Genomic DNA, 20629 nt, shown 5'->3' with positions numbered 1-20629 from the left:
CATGAAAGACAGACATGAAGACAGACATGAAGACAGACATGAAGACAGACATGAAGACAGACAGTCAGAGCTGCTCTGAGGACATCAAACAGGGGTGGATGTTACTATTGATAGGTCTGAGAGCTGGTGTGACCTTTACCCTCCAGTGTTACAACACATTAACAGTCACAATGCAACAAGCTATTTATGTACCAAAAGGTCTCAAAGCAAATCAAAGACTAGATAAAAAAAACAGGATCACTTCATCTAATGCATCTAGGCCTATGCAAACAAGAACAATGCATTAACATAGACATCATATGGCCCTTAATGTCAAATATCTTTACAAGCTGCAGATGGACAGAGTATGAGGCATTGGGTGAATACAGAGTTCTGTGGGTTGTGGGATTGAAGAGGCCCCAGATCAAAGCACTGTGACTGGGGCCTCTGAGGACTCCCGTTCGTCTCCGCCTTTCTTTTCTGCTCATTACCACACGACACACACACACACTTGTGTTTATTTAACATACGGCTAGCCCCCGTTGAGACAAGTCGACAAGAACCCTCTGCTCTCTCATCTACAGCTCAACCTTCCCCCCCATATAACCACTACACACACACACACACACACACACACACACACACACACACACACACACACACACACACACACACACACACACACAGTATCGACTGAAGAGAGGTGGAAGTGACGGCCACAGGCAGACAGAGGGGCCAGGCGGAAGGGAAGGTGTCTAGTAAGAGTGTGTGTGTGAATTTGTGTGTGCGGTGTGCGCATGTGTGTGAGAATGAAGCTGCATGGATTCACTGCATGGATTACAAATCCTATAGAAGTAAGATGGACATTAGGAGTAGCGCAATCCACATAAAACATAGAAACTGTGTGTGTGTGATTGTGTGTGTGTGCACGAAAGTATGGGTCTGGCTCTCAGCTGTGACCATTTCTGCACCTGACCCCAAAGGGAGAAGAAGAGAGAGAGAGAGAGATGGCGAAAGAGGGGAAGGGAGAGAGGAAGGGGATAGTTGGTAGGTAAACAAGCAGCCCAGAGGTGAGTAGTGGGTACCTGCAGCCTAAGTGCTCTGGGCAGGGATTTTAGGCTTGCTATCTCGAGCATGCTAACAGGCGTACCACCACTCCCATTGTTTTCCACCCAGGAATGCTAACGCTAAGCTTTAGCTGAGAAACCTTTCTCTAGTCTTTCTCCAACTTCACCTAGGTCCAAGATATCATACTAAGCTTCATGGTGTGACGGTGTGCCGTATTGTCGAAGATGAAGAGAGGACACTCAAAAAGAGGAGTACAGTGCATTTATTGAGAGAGAAAATAAATACTGTAGAAGTTATGTGAGGAATGGAAATGAGGAGGAGGATGGCCCTGCCAGAGAGGAAGTGAGGGGGGAGGAGGAGGATGGCCCTGCCAGAGAGGAAGTGAGGGAGGAGGAGGATGGCCCTGCCAGAGAGGAGGTAAGGGAGGAGGATGGCCCTGCCAGAGAGGAAGTGAGGGAGGAGGAGGATGGCCCTGCCAGAGAGGAAGTGAGGGAGGAGGAGGAGGATGGCCCTTTCAGAGAGGAAGTGAGGGGGGAGGAGGAGGATGGCCCTTTCAGAGAGGAAGTGAGGGAGTAGGAGGAGGATGGCCCTGCCAGAGGGGAAATGAGGGAGGAGGAGGAGGATGGCCCTGCCAGAGAGGAAGTGAGGGAGGAGGGGGAGGAGGATGGCCCTGCCAGAGAGGAGGTGAGGGAGGAGGAGGATGGCCCTGCCAGAGGAAGTGAGGGGGGAGGAGGATGGCCCTGCCAGAGAGGAAGTGAAGGAGGAGGAGGATGGCCCTGCCAGAGAGGAAGTGAGGGAGGAGGAGGAGGAGGATGGCCCTGTCAGAGAGGAAGTGAGGGGGGAGGAGGATGGCCCTGCCAGAGAGGAAGTGAAGGAGGAGGAGGATGGCCCTGCCAGAGAGGAAGTGAGGGAGTGGGATGGCCCTGCCAGAGAGGAAGTGAGGGCGGAGGAGGAGGATGGCCCTGCCAGAGAGGAAGTGAGGGAAGAGGAGGAAGATGGCCCTGCCAGAGAGGTAGTGAGGGAGGAGGAGGATGGCCCTGCCAGAGAGGAGGAGGATGGCCCTGCCAGAGAGGAAGTGAGGGAGGAGGATGGCCCTGCCAGAGAGGACGTGAGGAGGAGGTGTAGGCGAAGAGAGGCATGTTGTTGGGACACCCGGTCTTCACAGAGTGCTGTCTGGTACTGTGGCGGTGGGGGACTGGTTTCCAGGGCGCACTCTCAGCTCCAATGTAATTCGCCCTCAGAGACTGAACAAGGAGCCATTGATAAGGTACAAGGCCTTCTGTCTGAGCACTGAGACAGAGTGTGTGTGTATGTGTGGACACAGGACGTGGGTGATCTTCCACACTTCTGTAGGAAGTTTGATGGTGTGTGTATGTGGGCATTCTGTCAATGTAAAGTAAGTGTGTGTTAAAGGGAGTGAATGTATAATGAGCTTCAGTAAACTGTTGCCATCCCTGCTCCCTTTCTCCTTCCCTCTCTTTCTCTCTACGGGGCCCTCTATCCCACTTACCCTCTTCTCTGCCTCAAAGACGACAACATCTCTCAATGAACGAAAGACTGGAAAAACATTTTCTTAGCCAATTCCAAACATCTAGTGTTTTCCCAACGTGATTAGTGTTACGTTCTAAATAGCTGGACACGAACCCCTGTAACAAAACCATTAGGCCTATAATGTGTGTTTAAACCAGGGGTTCTTAAACTTTTTCAGCCTGGGACCCAAATGAGAAATTCTGTGTTTTCCTGGGACCCAAGCTTTAGGAAAATATGCAACTATACGTAAATATCTGTACATTTTATTGCCCTAATGCCCCCCCCCCAAAAAAAGCAATATAGCCAGAGTTAATAACAATGAAATACCCATAAATATCTTATCATGTTTCCCCATTAAAAACACTCGTACATACCTGTCTAGGCTGGAACCGTTGCTGTTAAAATACAATAAATAATGTCATTCTGAACTGGAATAAACAGATTGATCACATCACACAGATGTATTACAGAACACACACACACAGGCTTTTTCATCGTGCCCTCGTGCAACCCGAAGTAACAGTACAGATAAATATTCTGGCCTTCTGTACATCTTACTGTACATCCTACTATACATCTTACTGTACATCCTACTATACATCCTACTGTACATCTTACTGTACATCCTACTATACATCCTACTATACATCTTACTGTACATCCTACTGTAGAAATTATAGTTGATAGAAAGTCTAGGTTGGAACTGTTGCTCTTAACATTCCTTGTTAACAAACTATAGTTTTTGCAAGTCGGTTAGGACATCTACTTTGTGCATGACACAAGTAATTTTTCCAACAATTGTTTACAGATAGATTATTTCAGATATAATTCACTGTATCACAATTCCAGTGGGTCAGAAGTTTACATACACTAAGTTGACTGTCCTTTAAACAGCTTGGAAAATTCCAGAAAATGGTGTCATGGCTTTAGAAGCTTCTGTTAGGCGAATTGACATCATTTGAGTCAATTGGAGATGTACCTGTGGATATATTTAAGGACTACCTTCAAACTCAGTGCCTCTTTGCTTGACATCATGGGAAAATCAAAAGAAAACAGCCAAGACCTCAGAAAAAAAATTGTAGACCTCCACAAGTCTGGTTCATCCTTGGGAGCAATTTCCAAATGCCTGAAGGTACCACGCTCATCTGTACAAACAATAGTACGCAGGTATAAACACCATGGGACCACGCAGCCATCATACCGCTCAGGAAGGAGACGCGTTCTGTCTCCTAGAGATTAATGTACTTTGGTGCGAAAGGTGCAAATCAATCCCAGAACAACAACAAAGGACCTTGTGAAGATGCTGGAGGAAACGGGTACAAAAGTATCTATATCCACAGTAAAACGAGTCCTATATCGACATAACCTGAAAGGCCACTCAGCAAGGAAGTTGCCACTGCTCCAAAACCGCCATATAAAAGCCAGACTACGGTTTGCAACTGCACACACAAAGTGTGAGGACAACAATCATACTTTTTGGAGAAATATCCTCTGGTCTGATGAAACAAAAATAGAACTGTTTGGCCATAATGAACATCGTTATGCTTGGAGGAAAAAGGGTTAGGCTTGCAAGCCAAAGAACACCGTGAAGCATGGGGGTGGCAGCATTATGTTGTGGGGGTACCTTGCTGCAGGAGGGACTGGTACACTTCACAAAATAGATTGCATCATGAGGCAGGAAAATGATGTGGATATATTGAAGCAACATCTCAAGACATCAGTCAGGAAGTTAAAGCTTAGTCGCAAATGGGTCTTCCAAATGGACAATGACCCCAAGCATACTTCCAAAGTTGTGGCAAAATGGCTTAAGGACAACAAAGGAAAGGTATTGGAGTGCCATCACAAAGCCCTGACCTCAAGCCTATAGAACATTTGTGGGCAGAACTTGTTACATTCCCCAGTTTCTGTGTTGTGGATTAGTTTGTACAGTGGGGCAAAAAAGTATTTAGTCAGCCACCAATTGTGCAAGTTCTCCCACTTAAAAAGATGTGAGAGGCTTGTAATTTTCATCATAGGTACACTTCAACTATGACAGACAAAATTAGAAAAAAAAATCCAGAAAATCACATTGTAGGATTTCTAATGAATTTATTTGCAAATTATGGTGGAAAATAAGTATTTGGTCAATAACAAAAGTTTATCTAGTAGTGGGTAGGCAGGTAAGGTAGGAAAGGGGGGTTTTTAACTTTAACTTTCTTTGCTTTGGTTCTGTCCAGCCCCTTTCCCCAAAATTTACCGTGTGAAGTAATAAATAAATTCTTACCCGCACCTACAGTCCCATACCTCTTCACTCCACGGGGAGTTGAGTTGTAGCAGGGTGTTGCGTTCCCTCTCCCTAGAGGCATACAGAACTGAAAAAGTGTGTGTGAGCAAGGAGGCCAACAAACCTGACTCAGTTATACCAGCTCTGTCAGGAGGAATGAGACAAAACTTACCCAACTTGTTGTGGGAAGCTTGTGGAAGTCTACCTGAAACGTTTGACCCAAGTTAAACAATTTAAAAAGGCAATGCTACCAAATACTAATTGAGTGTATGTAAACTTCTGACCCACTGGGAATGTGATGAAAGAAATAAAATCAGAAAAATCATTATCTCTACTATTATTCAGACATTTAAGATTCTTAAAATAAAGTGGTGATCTTAACTGACCTAAGACAGGGAATATTTACTAGGAGTAAATGTCAGGAATTGGGAAAACCTGAGTGTAAATGTATTTGGCTCAGGTGTATGTAAACTTCCGACTTGCACACAATCCTAATGAGAGGTGTGAGGCTGGTTGAAGTTTTCAACAAGCATGTGTATTCTGGGCTCAGTTTTTGACAGTGCAACACTGAGGTCATGCTCAGCATTGACACTGTTTCTGCACTTGAGAACCCTGACTTGCATAGGAATGTGGTGCCAAACTGGCTCAGAACATCTACTGCTTTCTGCTGCAGATGAGCAACCCAGAACTGTGTGAGTGTTTGTCTCAAAAAGCATCTTGCTTCAATCAATTTATTCCAGTTAAGGAGAACAAGTATTACTTGTAACAGTTCCAACCAAGACTTGTTTTCAATCATTTCAACAGTATGTTGAACAAATGTACAGTAGGCCTGACAATTTTATCTTCATCTGTACTGTTTCTCAGTAGCTAGTTAGCTTGCTTTGGCTAACATTAGCTATTAGCTGTGTAACGTTACAAGGCCAGGGGATTGTTTGAAAGAGAAACTCACATCTACTACTATGAGATAGTACTCCCTTATTTCTGCTTACATCTGCTATAAAATGACAACAATGCTTTGCTAGTTGACTTTTCCACTTCCGAAGCACTGTTTCCTGAAGCATTCTGTCCTGTTCTGAAAGAACTCCCTGGGTTTACCGTCATGTTGTGCCTGGATGTTAGGTCAGGACGTGTCGTTTTATTAATTTGTTCGTTTTGAGACTCATTATTAAGCACTTCCCCACACAAAACACATTGTGGGCGCTCCTCGTTATTTCTCAAAGTTTGTATGAAAGAGACAAAAAGTCATCACTGTATTTACGTTTCATGACGATTGAGCTCAGTCAGAACTAGTGGCTAGCATGAGTCAATTTCATGACAGCGGTGAAGAGTGGGAATAACAAGTAGTGATGGGTCGTTCGCACATATCAAAAGAGCCAAATCTATTTCTAAAAATAAGTTATAAATAGAATGAAGTAATTCAAAGAAATAAAAAAGAAAATAACATAGGCCTAAATGCTCAAGCTCAGACTAACAGCTTCACCTGTTGTTCCTGTCAGACACAGTGTCAACCAATGAACCAAAGATGCGTGAGGGAAGGCCGAGCCAACTCACTCAGTCACACACTTAGCAGCCAAGGAGAGAGAGGAAGGACAGCTTGAAAACAACAGCTGGAAAATGAGTCGGAGGCACAGTAGCATTTGGATAATGTAGACAATGTTAGAGCACAGTGTAGAATTTGCCAAAACAAAATCTCAAATAAAGCTGGTTCTATGCACAACCTACACCGGCATATGCAAACTGTGCACCCAACTGTGAAGCTAGCTGTAGTGGAGCTTCGAGAATCTAGCAGGCCGACTAGTGATAGTGGTGGAGCCAGCACCTCCACGTGGCGATATATCTTCTTAGTCAAGTAGGCCTACTCCGCAGCAACGCATTCTTCTATAGACCAGTTTATGCCAAAGTCTATATCTGAAGCAAAACAAGACCAAATTGATATTGCATTGGCTAAAATGATTTCCAGCCATTTTTTATCGTGGAGGACAGAGGTTTTAGAAATTATAGCACTGGTCTAAATCCAATGTACACAATTCCTAGCAGGAAAAACCTTTAAAAATCACTTTTCCACAACTGTATGAGAGCACACCAGCTTCAGTGCGGGAAAGAGTCCAAAAAGCTACTGCAGTTTGCCTTACCACTGACTGCTGGACATGTAGGGTAACCACTTCTTACATGACAGTTACATGTCACTTCATGGAAGATTTTTTGATGTCTAGCTGCCTTCTGGACTGCTAGACATACACACCTCAGTGAACTTGGCAGAGGAACTGTTGAGAGTGGCCAGAGAATGGCAAGTAGATGGAAACGTGGTCTAACACAACGTTAGCGACAATGCAGCTAACATAACCAAAGCCATGAACATTTTAAAATGGACCCATCATCCATGTCTTGCCCACACAATCAACCTGATTGTAAGAGATGCTCTGAAGGTGATGAAGCCCACTGTGGACAAAGTGAAAGCAGCTGTGGAATACTTCCACAGGAGCACAGTGGGTGCTGAATAACTAAAGTCTACACAATGCCAGATGGGGATGCCTGAGCTGAGGCCTAAACATGACTGCACTACAAGGTGGAATTAAACTATTTATATGTTGAAGCGGTTTCTTGAGTTAAAGGATGCCATCATCTCTATCCTGGCCATTGTCAATACGCATGTTGATGCTCTGACCCAAGAAGAATGGGAGGTGGAGGAGGTGTGCAGAGTCCTGGAACCCTTTGTGCAGGTCACTGTGGAGATCAGTGGAGAGGTACAGTAAGCAGTTATTACATTATTTAATCCAGTATTATATATGTATATGAGCAGTAGATGAGAATGTAGTATCAGTAGACAAAACATGAACTAATAAGTTACTGTTCTCTTTTCAGCTATGTGACAGCCCAAAAAAATGATACTCCTGTGTAAGGGTCTGCAGCGAATCACAGCCAGCCGCCAGAGAGAAGCAAATGTAACCACAGGACATGTGACAGAGTTGATGGACACCCTAAGTTCATCAATGGACAGAAAGTTCCACAGAATGCAATATAATCACATGCTATCAGAAACCACTGCACTTGACTCCAGGTTTAAGAAGTTAGCCTTCAGTGATGCCAGAACGATTGATGAGGCTCTTCAAAGAATAACCCCAGCAGCAGGGCGGGACAGCCCCAGCAGCAGGGAGGGACAGCCCCAGCAGCAGGGAGGGACAGCCCCAGCAGTCAGCTGGCTCAGGCACCAGGGCAACAGGAAGAAGAGGGATCAGATGGAGCAGAAGCACCAGCAGTAGTGCTACAAATGTCTACTGTTTGACGAGAGAGCAGCTGGTGATGCAGCATGAAGGAATCCCTCAGCAGATGCCATAATGGAGGTCCGATCCTATTTGGAGGAGCCTCAGCAGATCCTCAGCTGGTGGAAGAACAAGGCCTCTGTCTACCCACGGCTTACTAAAGTCATGACAGGGAGACTCTGCATAGTGGCCACTTCCGTTCCCTCAGAGGGTCTTCTCAAACGGGACAAATAATTACTCCGAGAAGAAACCGCATCAGCTCCTCGAAAGTGAGGCAGCTTACATTTCTGAATGAAAATCTCTCAAATGCAAATATGGTCAGTATTGCAGTGTGCTGCTGGTTATAACATGGTAATAAAGAAGAGAGAGAAAAGACGGACTAGTTTAATGTTTTAAGTGGGATGCTGCAGTTTTGCAAATTGTTATTTATTTTTAATTTGATATGGTGCAATATTCTATTATGCTGTTCAGATTGTATTCGTTTTGAATGGTTAGACTTATATGCACTTTGATTATATACATGAAAAAGTTCTACTTTAAGCGCAAATGTTTAATAGCGTTCTTTTTCATAACAGACCAATGCATTTTTAAATACATTGTGGTTAAGGTAGAGTACGATTTCATTAAATAATTGAATTAGAATTAACACCAATCATAGTCAAACTATCACAAAATGTTTGACTTTTTAAGAGCCGTAATGCCCATCACTAATAACAAGTCAGTGGCTTGAACGACAGTGCTGCAGCGCCGGTAAACAGCGAAGCACACGGGCATCTCCCTCTACCACTCGCGCAGCTGCCAAACTAAGCAGAGACCGCTCTGAACCATGAGCGCAGTTGCACTTGGCCAAATCAATTCCAGTAATTCATGAAATAATTGTACATTTACGTTGTGACCCACTTTGGGTTTAAACCCTAAATTTAGAAACATGTGGACAATATTTGTACATTTGTTGACTCTAGATCCATCTTGGAAATAATAATATTTTAGATCCAGGTTAGTGAAGACTAATCAACCTGGATAGATAAAAAAAAAGAAGAAGAAATGATCCTGGCAGTTTCAGAGTCAGTCGGTCTGTGTGTGTGTGTGTGTGTGTGTGTGTGTGTGTGTGACTTCATCAGAGGTGACAGATAAGCGCTACCTAAATGGTCTACTTCAGAGGATAGAATTCCTCCCTTCGTCAATCACATCCTGTTCGTCAAATGACATCACTGCACTCACAAAATGAAGCCTTGTGTTTCAAGAAACGAGCCGAAAGCCCTCTAGACCTCTAAGCCACAGAATTGAATTAAGTCATTTGAGAAGATAGAGTTACATACAACTATGTTATGAGTAAGTTATATATTAGCACATAATGCTCCTGAACTTCACCACAATAATACGTCACCGTTGGCAGGAAAAACAACAACTATGATGGTCAAATGACCAGTAGTAAAACGTTTTCCCTGCTCTAATAAGAGACTCAATGAAGCAGTATCCTTTTCCCTCAGGTGAGAGGAATAGAGTTCAGTCATGTCTTTGTAAAGAGGGGCAGGTTGTCTGTGTGAGGTGAGAGTCAGTCTCTTGGAAGCCCCGAGCAGGAGAATCCACTCTCGCCTCACCTGGGAGAGAGCAGTGCTTTTCTCTGACCACCAACTGCACTCTACCAGGAGTAGAGAGAGACAGCAAACCACTAGTCACCAAGGTCCAGTTGCCCCCAAATTGATGCATTCGTTTCTGGGGGCTCGTCCGGGATGAGTAACTATAGAAGACTAAACTCCCAGATTATAGACTACACACCTCCTTGTGCAAACCATAGTTAACATCACCAGACGACAGGTCAGCATAAGACCACCCACAATACTCTCTAGATTCTAGACCACATGAGACGTCACTGTGGCAGACACTGTCAGTGTCTAGATAAACTGCCTACGTCTGCCAGGCACTTCCACACTGTGACAACCTGCCCAGAGCAGAAGAGCTGTCACAGACCACCACTAAGCACAGACTCCAGACCTGTAGCTATAGCCCCAACAGTGCTGGCCTGTCACAGAGGGCAACTCTAAACACAGACTCCAAACCTGTAGACAGAGAGAATTGAGTGGTGGGTAGAAACTGCAGTGCAGTCAGGGCCACTGCAGTCAGCAGGGCAACTCCAGGACAAGAATACAGTGGCCCAGATTCAGCTACATGGTGAAAGGAAGGGGGAGGACAGAGAGAGCTAGCTGCAGCTCAGAGAGAAGATACAGTCCTCTGTGTGTGTGTGTGTGTGTGAGAGAGAGAGAGAGCTGCAGCAATAACCTGTCACTCTAATGCGGAGTGTTTGAGAAGGGGAACTTGTTCTGTTCCTCTGAAACAGAGCAGCGCTGGTGTTTAGCGTCGAGAAGAGACAAGGTTCACTAGTTCTGAAAGACAATCAGAGTGACACACACACACACACACACACTTACTATGAAAGCACTGTCTGCCAGACAGAAGGCACTGAACTCAAGGAGCACATTCTTGGTATGCAAAGCATGCGCAAATATACACACAGTCACAGCCAAACCCATTCTCTATCTGAAGGACGTGAGCACGTACACACATACATCTCTATCCTATGTCTCTCACTGCTGACCAGAAACGGTGTACGTGTGACTGACGCTGATACCATGGGGACTTGGATCACTTCAAAAGCAACCCGGGTGTGAGTGTTTTTATCTGCGTAGATGGCCTGGCAACAGCACCTTTCATTTGGTTAGCACTGCTATAATTAAATTGCTTCCAGGAGCCTGGCTGGGTGGGATATGGACCCTGAAATAGCTACGCGAGACCAAGAGGAGGAGTGTGGGTGTGCGGCCGGGCGCAGCAACAGGCAGCATTCCACTGTGACAAGCTGACACACAAATTACCGCCTGCGCACTGCCTGTCCCGGGACCACAGGCAGTGCCACAGACACCGATATTACAGTCAGAGAGAGTCTGCCATGTTAGTTCGTACTGTACACTATATGGGCATAGGCACATTGCCATAGAGACACATGTATGCATGCGCCAAGGTTATTATAGTTATGTGATTTAATATTAGTTTTTATTTCTATTACATTTTAGACTTTTATTTGAAATTCAGTTTAGTATCAGTTCGTTTATAGAATTTGATTTAATAGATTTTATTTAGCTTCAGTTTCATTTCTATTTCGTTTTTATATTATTTAGTTTGTCTTAGTTTTAGTGTTAGGGACAGAAAGTAGCCTATGCGCGGGAGGCTAGGAGCCATTTAAGTTCACAATGGCACAGCATGTGCTAACACAGGCTTAAGCCATTACATTGGTTTGGTTTAAATTATAAATCAATCCTAATGTGACTTAGACTAATGCAAGAAATATGGTGGAAGGAAACGCTCTTGCCCAGGTTAACACCAATTCAATGTTTTTTTGACTTTAGTAGTAGATGTAAGAAGAATCAAGTACCTTTGCCTTTATCTGACAAAGAGAGGAAAAAACAACAAATGAAGTCATGGCACATTTGACACATGTTAGTTTAATGCATTCAGTTGTACAACTGACTAGCTATCACCCTTTCCCTTTATGTAATATGCATCACTAACTAACCCCTTCAAATAGGGTTCTTAAAAACAGCTGCAACAGCAAAAACATAACCAACACAACACTTCTATTAGTTCACAGCCAGCCAGCCAGCCAGCCAGCCAGCCAGCCAGCTTGTGTGTGTGTGTGTGTTTCTTTTCAACCAAACAAGATTTTCTGGTTTATCGTCAAGGCTCTGCGTTCCAGATAGGTGGTCGTTTGGTTCCTCAAGCCTGATGACAGTTGTCCACAGAAAGAAGATAATCTCTCCACACACGGTTGGGATGCAGGGGGAGAAACTACATCCAGTGCCACAGGGCACAACTTTGGATAAACAACCACCCTTGCCTGCCAGAAGTGGAGAGGTGACTCTGTACCTATCCCAGGTATTTCCGCAGCTCACACGGGACACTTAATGCCCAGTCAGTTTGACCCTCAAGACACAATTTGTTGCGAGGAAGCTATTTCTGAAGTACTGTGGTCCAGATTCTTGCTCGATTCATTGTGCTGGCATCTTCCTGGGGTCCTGCTGCTACACGGCTGTACTCTCTGATTTGCTGAAGTACAAAAGACTCCATCTCTGTTAAGCAGTGCCAGAGACACACTTGGGTCCATCAGTTAAGCTGATGCAGGGGTTGGATCGAAGATAGCTGTCGGAGGATTCAGTATACATGCGAAGCACTCACGCAATGACTTCAGGAGGACCTGTGCCAACTGTTTTGTAACAGTAGTTGACTGCAAGTGTGCCTCAAGGTTGAGAAGGCACGGCACCAGATCAAGACAGTGACTGGCTGTTAGTTTTAAGTTGGTCGGTGTTGATTGCAAAAGACTCTAGCTTGGCCCAGTCACTGGTCAACAAGTTGGTCGTTGTGGATTGCGACCGGCTCCAGCAACTACACAAGCTGTTCTCAATGCTCGCCATGTTCGTTGAACATATCATCCCAAAATCATGGGCATTAATATGGAGTTGGTCCCCCTTTGCTGTTATAACAGCCTCCATTATTCTGGGAAGGCTTTCTACTAGATGTTGGAACGTTGCAGCGGGGACTTGCTTCCAGTCAGCCACAAGAGCATTAATGAGGTCGGGCGATTAAGCCTGGCTCGCATTTGGCATTCCAATTCATCCCAAAGTTGTTTGATGGGGTTGAGGTCAGGGCTCTGTGCAGGCCAGTCAAGTTCTTCCACACCAATCTCAACAAACCAATTCTGTATGAACCTCGCTTTGTGCACAGGGGCATTGTCATACTGAAACAGGAAAGTGCCTTCCCAAAACTGTTGCCACAAAGTTGGAAGCACATAATCGTCTAGAATGGCAATTTATGCTGTAGCGTTAAGATTTCCCTTCACTGGAACTAAGGGGCCTAGCGAAACCATGAAAAACAGCCCCAGACCATTATTCCTCCTCAACCAAATTTTATAGTTAGCACTATGCATTGCGGCAGGTAGCGTTCTCATGGCATCCGCCAAACCCAGGTTTGTCCGTGGGCCTGCCAGATGGTGTGATTCATCACTCCAGAGAAGGCGTTTCCACTGCTCCAGAATCCAATGTGGGCGAGCTTTAAACCACTCCAGCCGATGCTTGGCATTGCGCATGGTGATCTTAGGCTTGTGTGCAGCTGCTCGGCCATGGAAACCCATTTCATGAAGCTCCTGACAAACATTTATTGTGCTGAAGTTGCATCCAGAGGTAGTTTGGAACTCGGTAGTGAGTGTTGCAACCGAGGACAGACAATTTTTACGAGCTATGCACTTAAGCACTCGGTGTTCCCATTGTGAGCTTGTATGGCCAACCACTTTGTGGCTGATACGTTGTTGCTCCTAGACTTTCCACTTCACAATAACAGCACTTACCGTTGACTGGGGCAGCTCTAGTAGGGCAGAAATTGTGACGAACTGACTTGTTGGAAAGGTGGCATCCTATGATGGGGTCACGTTGAAAGTCACTGAGCTCTTACAGTACAGGCCATTCTATGCCAATGTTTGTCTATGGAGATTGCATGGCTGTGTGCTGGATTTTATAAACCTGTCAGCAATGGGTGTGGTTGAAATAGCCGAATCTACAAATGTTAAGGGGTATCCACATACATTTTTTTTTTTGCGTATCTACTGGCAGTGTTTACCCACCAGATTCAGAAGCTTGAAAACGCCATTAGATTTTTGCCCAAAGTTTAGAATACATTTTTTAAAACTAAACATAATTTATGAAGTTTTTTATTTTAATAAATTTTGCCATCAAAGATAACAGTTTCAGTATAGTTTTACAAATGTTTTTCGTTTGCATTTTTATTTCAGGTTACTAAATATTTCCAATTTTAACTTTTGTTTTAGTTTACTATGCGAGCACACACATACACCTTGTATGTACATACAGTACATGTAACCACAGTGTATTTAGTAGACACACACACACTAAACCTTGTAACTAACAATTTTCTACCCATCCCAGACTACTCCACCCTCCTCCTCACTATTACAACAACAACTCTTCCCACTCATTCAGGTTGAAGAGAGCTAAGAAGCCTCCATGTCGATTATGAATACTTTGATATGAATCATAGAGCCAAACGGTGATAAATCCTGGGGACTACTTTGTACTCAGCATCGTTATGGTGAGCAATTATAGACATTATATTCCATTCCTTTCAGGGTGGGCAGGGCTGGATGACTAGCAGTACACTGATCTAGGATCAGATGAGAGAACATGACTGAGTATGAAAGGGTAATGTGATGTATGATTATAGAATGAGGTGGGTTATTACAGGGGATTAGATTTTCCATAGATTCAGGTGCAATTACTGCAGATGGCAACCACAGCGTTTTTTAAAATCTCCTAATCAAAGGCGCACAGCAACCAAGACTCTGGGGATTTCGAGAGTGTGCGCGTGTGTGTCACAAATGCAACAGCGTGAAGTAAAGGAACTGGGACCTACTTTGATGTTGACTCTTCGTCATACTTGCTCTTCAGGTCCAAAAGCTCTGCCTGAGTTGCTTCAAGTGCTGAAAAAAACAAATGAAGCATTTTGAAGGAAGACCAGCTGTGGTTGGATGGAAGAAGTAGTACTGCTAGGCCCTAACATACAGACCAGCGGTGGTTGGATGGAAGAAGTACTACTGCTAGGCCCTAACATACAGACCAGCGGTGGTTGGATGGAAGAAGTACTACTGCTAGGCCCTAACATACAGACCAGCTGTGGTTGGATGGAAGAAGTACTACTGCTAGGCCCTAACATACAGACCGGCGGTGGTTGGATGGAAGAAGTAGTACTGCTAGGCCCTAACATACAGACCAGCTGTGGTTGGATGGAAGAAGTACTACTGCTAGGCCCTAACATACAGACCAGCGGTGGTTGGATGGAAGAAGTACTACTGCTAGGCCCTAATATACAGACCAGCGGTGGTTGGATGGAAGAAGTACTACTGCTAGGCCCTAACATACAGACCAGCTGTGGTTGGATGGAAGAAGTACTACTGCTAGGCCCTAACATACAGACCAGCGGTGGTTGGATGGAAGAAGTACTACTGCTAGGCCCTAACATACAGACCAGCGGTGGTTGGATGGAAGAAGTACTACTGCTAGGCCCTAACATACAGACCAGCGGTGGTTGGATGGAAGAAGTACTACTGCTAGGCCCTAATATACAGACCAGCGGTGGTTGGATGGAAGAAGTACTACTGCTAGGCCCTAACATACAGACCAGCGGTGGTTGGATGGAAGAAGTAGTACTGCTAGGCCCTAACATACAGACCAGCGGTGGTTGGATGGAAGAAGTACTACTGCTAGGCCCTAACATACAGACCAGCGGTGGTTGGATGGAAGAAGTAGTACTGCTAGGCCCTAACATACAGACCAGCTGTGGTTGGATGGAAGAAGTACTACTGCTAGGCCCTAACATACAGACCAGCGGTGGTTGGATGGAAGAAGTACTACTGCTAGGCCCTAACATACAGACCAGCTGTGGTTGGATGGAAGAAGTAGTACTGCTAGGCCCTAACATACAGACCAGCGGTGGTTGGATGGAAGAAGTACTACTGCTAGGCCCTAACATACAGACCAGCGGTGGTTGGATGGAAGAAGTAGTACTGCTAGGCCCTAACATACAGACCAGCTGTGGTTGGATGGAAGAAGTACTACTGCTAGGCCCTAACATACAGACCAGCGGTGGTTGGATGGAAGAAGTACTACTGCTAGGCCCTAATATACAGACCAGCGGTGGTTGGATGGAAGAAGTACTACTGCTAGGCCCTAACATACAGACCAGCTGTGGTTGGATGGAAGAAGTACTACTGCTAGGCCCTAACATACAGACCAGCGGTGGTTGGATGGAAGAAGTACTACTGCTAGGCCCTAACATACAGACCAGCGGTGGTTGGATGGAAGAAGTACTACTGCTAGGCCCTAACATACAGACCAGCTGTGGTTGGATGGAAGAAGTACTACTGCTAGGCCCTAACATACAGACCAGCGGTGGTTGGATGGAAGAAGTAGTACTGCTAGGCCCTAACATACAGACCAGCTGTGGTTGGATGGAAGAAGTACTACTGCTAGGCCCTAACATACAGACCAGCGGTGGTTGGATGGAAGAAGTACTACTGCTAGGCCCTAACATACAGACCAGCTGTGGTTGGATGGAAGAAGTACTACTGCTAGGCCCTAACATACAGACCAGCGGTGGTTGGATGGAAGAAGTACTACTGCTAGGCCCTAACATACAGACCAGCGGTGGTTGGATGGAAGAAGTACTACTGCTAGGCCCTAACATACAGACCAGCTGTGGTTGGATGGAAGAAGTACTACTGCTAGGCCCTAACATACAGACCAGCGGTGGTTGGATGGAAGAAGTAGTACTGCTAGGCCCTAACATACAGACCAGCTGTGGTTGGATGGAAGAAGTACTACTGCTAGGCCCTAACATACAGACCAGCGGTGGTTGGATGGAAGAAGTAGTACTGCTAGGCCCTAACATGCTGCCCTCTATAGATTCCTGTAAGGACTGAGTGAGGCCTCTCTGCCTCCAGCTACATGAGGTAAGGCTTCTAGAAAAGCCACATCTTAGGTTTCACAACCTAAGACAACTCTGGTAACTTTATTTTACAGTCCTCTTACAGCTGCTATTTGTAAGTAAATTACATACTAGTAGTTATTACTTTTCTGATAGTTTGTTTTTACTATTTCTTAAATACCCAATAGAATTGTTAGTATCTTTATGTACCAAATGGTACTATTTCAAAGGGTATCTATTATTAGGCTATGATAATTTAACCATCATAACCATCTACTGCCAACCTGGCTGCCAATTTCATATGGTGATAAAATTATATTTTAAGCATAAACCTCATAATTAAGCATGGGCCTTTGTACTATAAGCTCTCTCTCTCCTCTCTCTCCTCAGCAGGCTACAATACTAGGGCGAGTGGCTGGGCCTGGACTCGAGCTGATGTGCTGTGACAAGGGACTGTCAGTCCTAGAGCAGGGAGAAGGCTGCATAGGGCGGGGACTGGGACAGTGTTGACAGGCCTGGATTAGTCACTCACTAGGCAGTAGTCAGCCAGCCAGCCAAAAGGACAGATAGAAAGAGAGAGACAGAGGAGAATCCACCATCTGATGCTACCTTCTGGGTCAACATAAAGACATACTGCCAGCTGAGAAGTGTGTTGACACCAAGCGAGCCTTAACTGTGCCACATTGGGGGCATTTATACAAAGGTTTGGGATAGTATACATGCGGATCTCAAGTTAGGATTGGACCTGTGAGACTATAACTGGGTGTAGAAGGTTAGCAACTGTTTACCTGTCTGTAAGGACTGGGCCTTACTGTCTGCCTCCTCCAGCTTTGACACTGCAGACTCCTGGTTCTCCTGTTGTTGACTGTGTGGACAGAGGAAGAGATACAAGTTAGCTATGAGAGGGAACAGGCTAGCAGAGCAACACTGCGTAATATTTTTTTTTCGCTTAGCAGCATTTCAAAAGGCTAATGTAGCATAACTTGGGGCTCCCAAGTGGTGCAGTGGTCTAAGGCACTGCATCTCAGTGCTTGAGACATCACTATAGACACCATGGTTTGATACCAGGCTGTATCACAACCGGCCGTGATTGGGAGTCCCATAGGGCGGTGCACAATTGGCCCATCGTCGTCCGGGTTTGGCCGGGGTAGGCCGTCATTGTAAATAATAATTTGTTCTTAACTGACTTGCCTAGTTAAATAAAGGTTAAATACATAAATAAATACATTATAGTGAAGACACCCTCTGTTCTGCTCTGTCTGGTCTGTCTGTGGGTTATTACTTTTAATACTGGAACACCAGGGCACCTATAGGGCCTTTTTCTTCATGCCGCCAGCTCTCCTGCACCAACAGACTTCTCATCAATTTACCTCTGCGCTAAAAAGCAGGGGGAACACGCCAAACGCTGAAGAATTAACGACACCTCCTGACTGGCTTAGCTGTTACTGAGGACAAGATGAGAGGGGTTGAGTTGGTTTGTCCTTGGGAGTTGGTTCATTATAAGAGACTCAACCTCCAAAAGGAAAGGTTATCAAGGTTGGGTCTCATTGGTAGCCACTATCCATATCATCTCTTGTTTATCAGATGTGTGGGTAGGAACTCTCTAGTTGCCAGATTTGGAAATCCTGGCATTTATTTATTTTTATCTAAGCTTTATTTAACTAGGCAAGTCAGTTAAGAAGAAATTCTTATTTACAATGATGGCCTACCCCGGACGACGCTGGGCCAACTGTGCGCCAACCTATGGGATTCACAATCACGGCCGGTTGTAATACAGCCGGGAATCGAACCAGGGTCTGTAGTGACGCCTCAAGCACTGAGATTGTTTGCCTTAGACCGCTTGGAACATACGGTTTTATAATCTGGGATGTCTACTGTCTCTCTATATTTAGGTTTAATAGTGTGTGAGACACCACCAGATATTACATATCCTCAACCTAGCCAGAGTGTGTGGCCTAAAAATAGAGCTGGTGAGATGCTAGAGTTCAGGGAGTTGGGCAGTGTGTCCAATCACTATAAGCATCATTTTAGTGCCCACCACTCGTGACCCTGCGCCCTGTGGAGAGTTGTCATGCTGTAATCTGTCCTTACTGCTACAGTCACTACAACTTGTAACACCACTTGATGCCAGGCAGAAAGACCCTGAATCAACACATCACAGCCGGCCCATTGAATGGTTGTGCAGATTTTGATCACTCTCTCTCTCCCTCTTTTCCTCCCAGGAAACAGAATAATTCAAGGTAGCAAAACGGGGTCGTGCTCTACGGTGGCGCTTTTGTAAAAAAAAAGGTGACAGCGGTGACAGGTCACAATGGCCTGTAATTGTTGCCCTCTGACGTAACAGATAACAGAGCAGAACTGTGTCCCTGTCCTGTGAGTGACAGTCTGGCAGCAGTGATGATCAGGAGGCTCAGTGCGGTATTACCATCCATGCCGGGGGGTTTAGGAGTAAACAAACAGCAGTGAATTAAAAGGTATTACGGTGCAAAGGGATTATAGCTAGGGTTGGGCGGTCCCAATAAAATCCTTGTGGAAAGGCCGCATATGCCTCCATCAGGAAACACTGATGGGATCATATAATATTGTGTGACATTGAGGGAGAGCCGGTTCGAGTTGAAATCGAGATATCTCACATTCAGTTATGATTAGGAGCAAGTTCAATAGGAATACAATGGTAAAACAATGTAAAAAAAACAAATGACTGCCAGTTCTCATTCCGGATTCAATATCTGCTCAGCTCCAGTGCTGAATGAAAGTGTAAATGTCAACGTGATAGGGAGTCCGTCTCAGTGCCCTTCACAACAACCCTGGGCGTAATTTGAACTAAAGTTGGTCACCGACCTACAAAGCAAACATATAGCAAACAACACTGACCATCGTTAAGGCCAGACGACTGAAGGGACAGAATTTAGAGAACCATTGGTTCACCATGGAAGTATGGAAATATGCAGACAACAGCTGTAAGGGTATTCCGTCTGGGCCTAACCGTCGCTCATACTCAGACACAAACTGCAGCCAGTAGTTTCTGTCTGCTGGCAAACACTAGTAAGCCTATCCCCCACAGCCAGTCCTCACTAGCAGAGTAGCGGCAGAACACGGTACAGGCTACAGGGGGCGTTCCTGCTTACCACGCCTCCTCTGCATGGTTGTTGTGGAGCTGCCCATCCTCGCCCTCTTTCTTCTCCTTCTCTTCCTCTCTCCTCTCCTCCTGGCCCAGCTCCTTGGCCTGCTTCTTCAGGGTCTCTTCATACTCTTCTATCTTCTCCTTAAGTGCTTTAATTGTGACCTCTGAGAGACACAGAGACAGAGAGACCGAGAGAGAGACAGAGAGAGAGACCGAGAGAGACCGAGAGAGAGAGAGAGACCGAGAGAGAGAGAGAGAGAGAGACCGAGAGACCGAGAGAGAGAGACCGAGAGAGAGAGACCGAGAGAGAGAGACCGAGAGAGAGAGAGACCGAGAGACCGAGAGAGAGAGACAGAGAGAGACCGAGAGAGAGAGAGAGATACCGAGAGACCGAGAGAGAGAGAGAGAGAGAGAGACCGAGAGAGAGAGAGACCGAGAGAGAGAGAGACCGAGAGAGAGAGAGACCGAGAGAGAGAGAGACCGAGAGAGAGAGAGAGAGACCGAGAGAGAGAGAGAGACCGAGAGAGAGACCGAGAGAGAGAGAGAGACCGAGAGAGAGAGAGAGACCGAGAGAGAGACCGAGAGAGAGAGAGAGAGAGACAGAGAGAGAGACAGAGAGACCGAGAGAGAGACCGAGAGAGAGACCGAGAGAGAGACCGAGAGAGAGAGAGACCGAGAGAGAGACCGAGAGAGAGAGAGACCGAGAGAGAGAGAGACCGAGAGAGAGAGAGACCGAGAGAGAGAGAGACCGAGAGAGAGAGAGAGACCGAGAGAGAGAGAGACCGAGAGAGAGAGAGACCGAGAGAGAGAGAGAGACCGAGAGAGAGAGACCGAGAGAGAGAGACCGAGAGAGAGAGAGACCGA

At 45.6% G+C, this 20629-nt stretch overlaps 1 protein-coding gene across 11 annotated transcripts in view; it reads right to left on the bottom strand.

The window, feature by feature from the left end:
• LOC110538892 (homeobox protein cut-like 1) overlaps positions 1-20629 on the bottom strand; it is a 256649-nt gene that overhangs the window by 67943 nt on the left and 168077 nt on the right. For all 11 annotated transcript variants that reach the window (XM_036937492.2, XM_036937496.2, XM_036937494.2 and 8 more), the window contains exons 6-8: positions 19770-19929; positions 17430-17506; positions 14572-14638 (exon numbers count right to left, since the gene is read on the bottom strand). In XM_036937492.2, coding sequence (XP_036793387.1) covers positions 14572-14638; positions 17430-17506; positions 19770-19929 — 304 coding nt within the window. The remainder of the gene's footprint in view (positions 1-14571; positions 14639-17429; positions 17507-19769; positions 19930-20629) is intronic.

This window comes from Oncorhynchus mykiss, chromosome 12, assembly GCF_057628025.1.
Source record: "Oncorhynchus mykiss isolate SJ-2025 chromosome 12, ASM5762802v1, whole genome shotgun sequence".
NCBI lineage: Eukaryota > Metazoa > Chordata > Actinopteri > Salmoniformes > Salmonidae > Oncorhynchus > Oncorhynchus mykiss.
The sequence above is the reverse complement of the archived record's forward strand: the minus strand, read 5'-3'. Positions and strand labels throughout refer to the sequence as shown.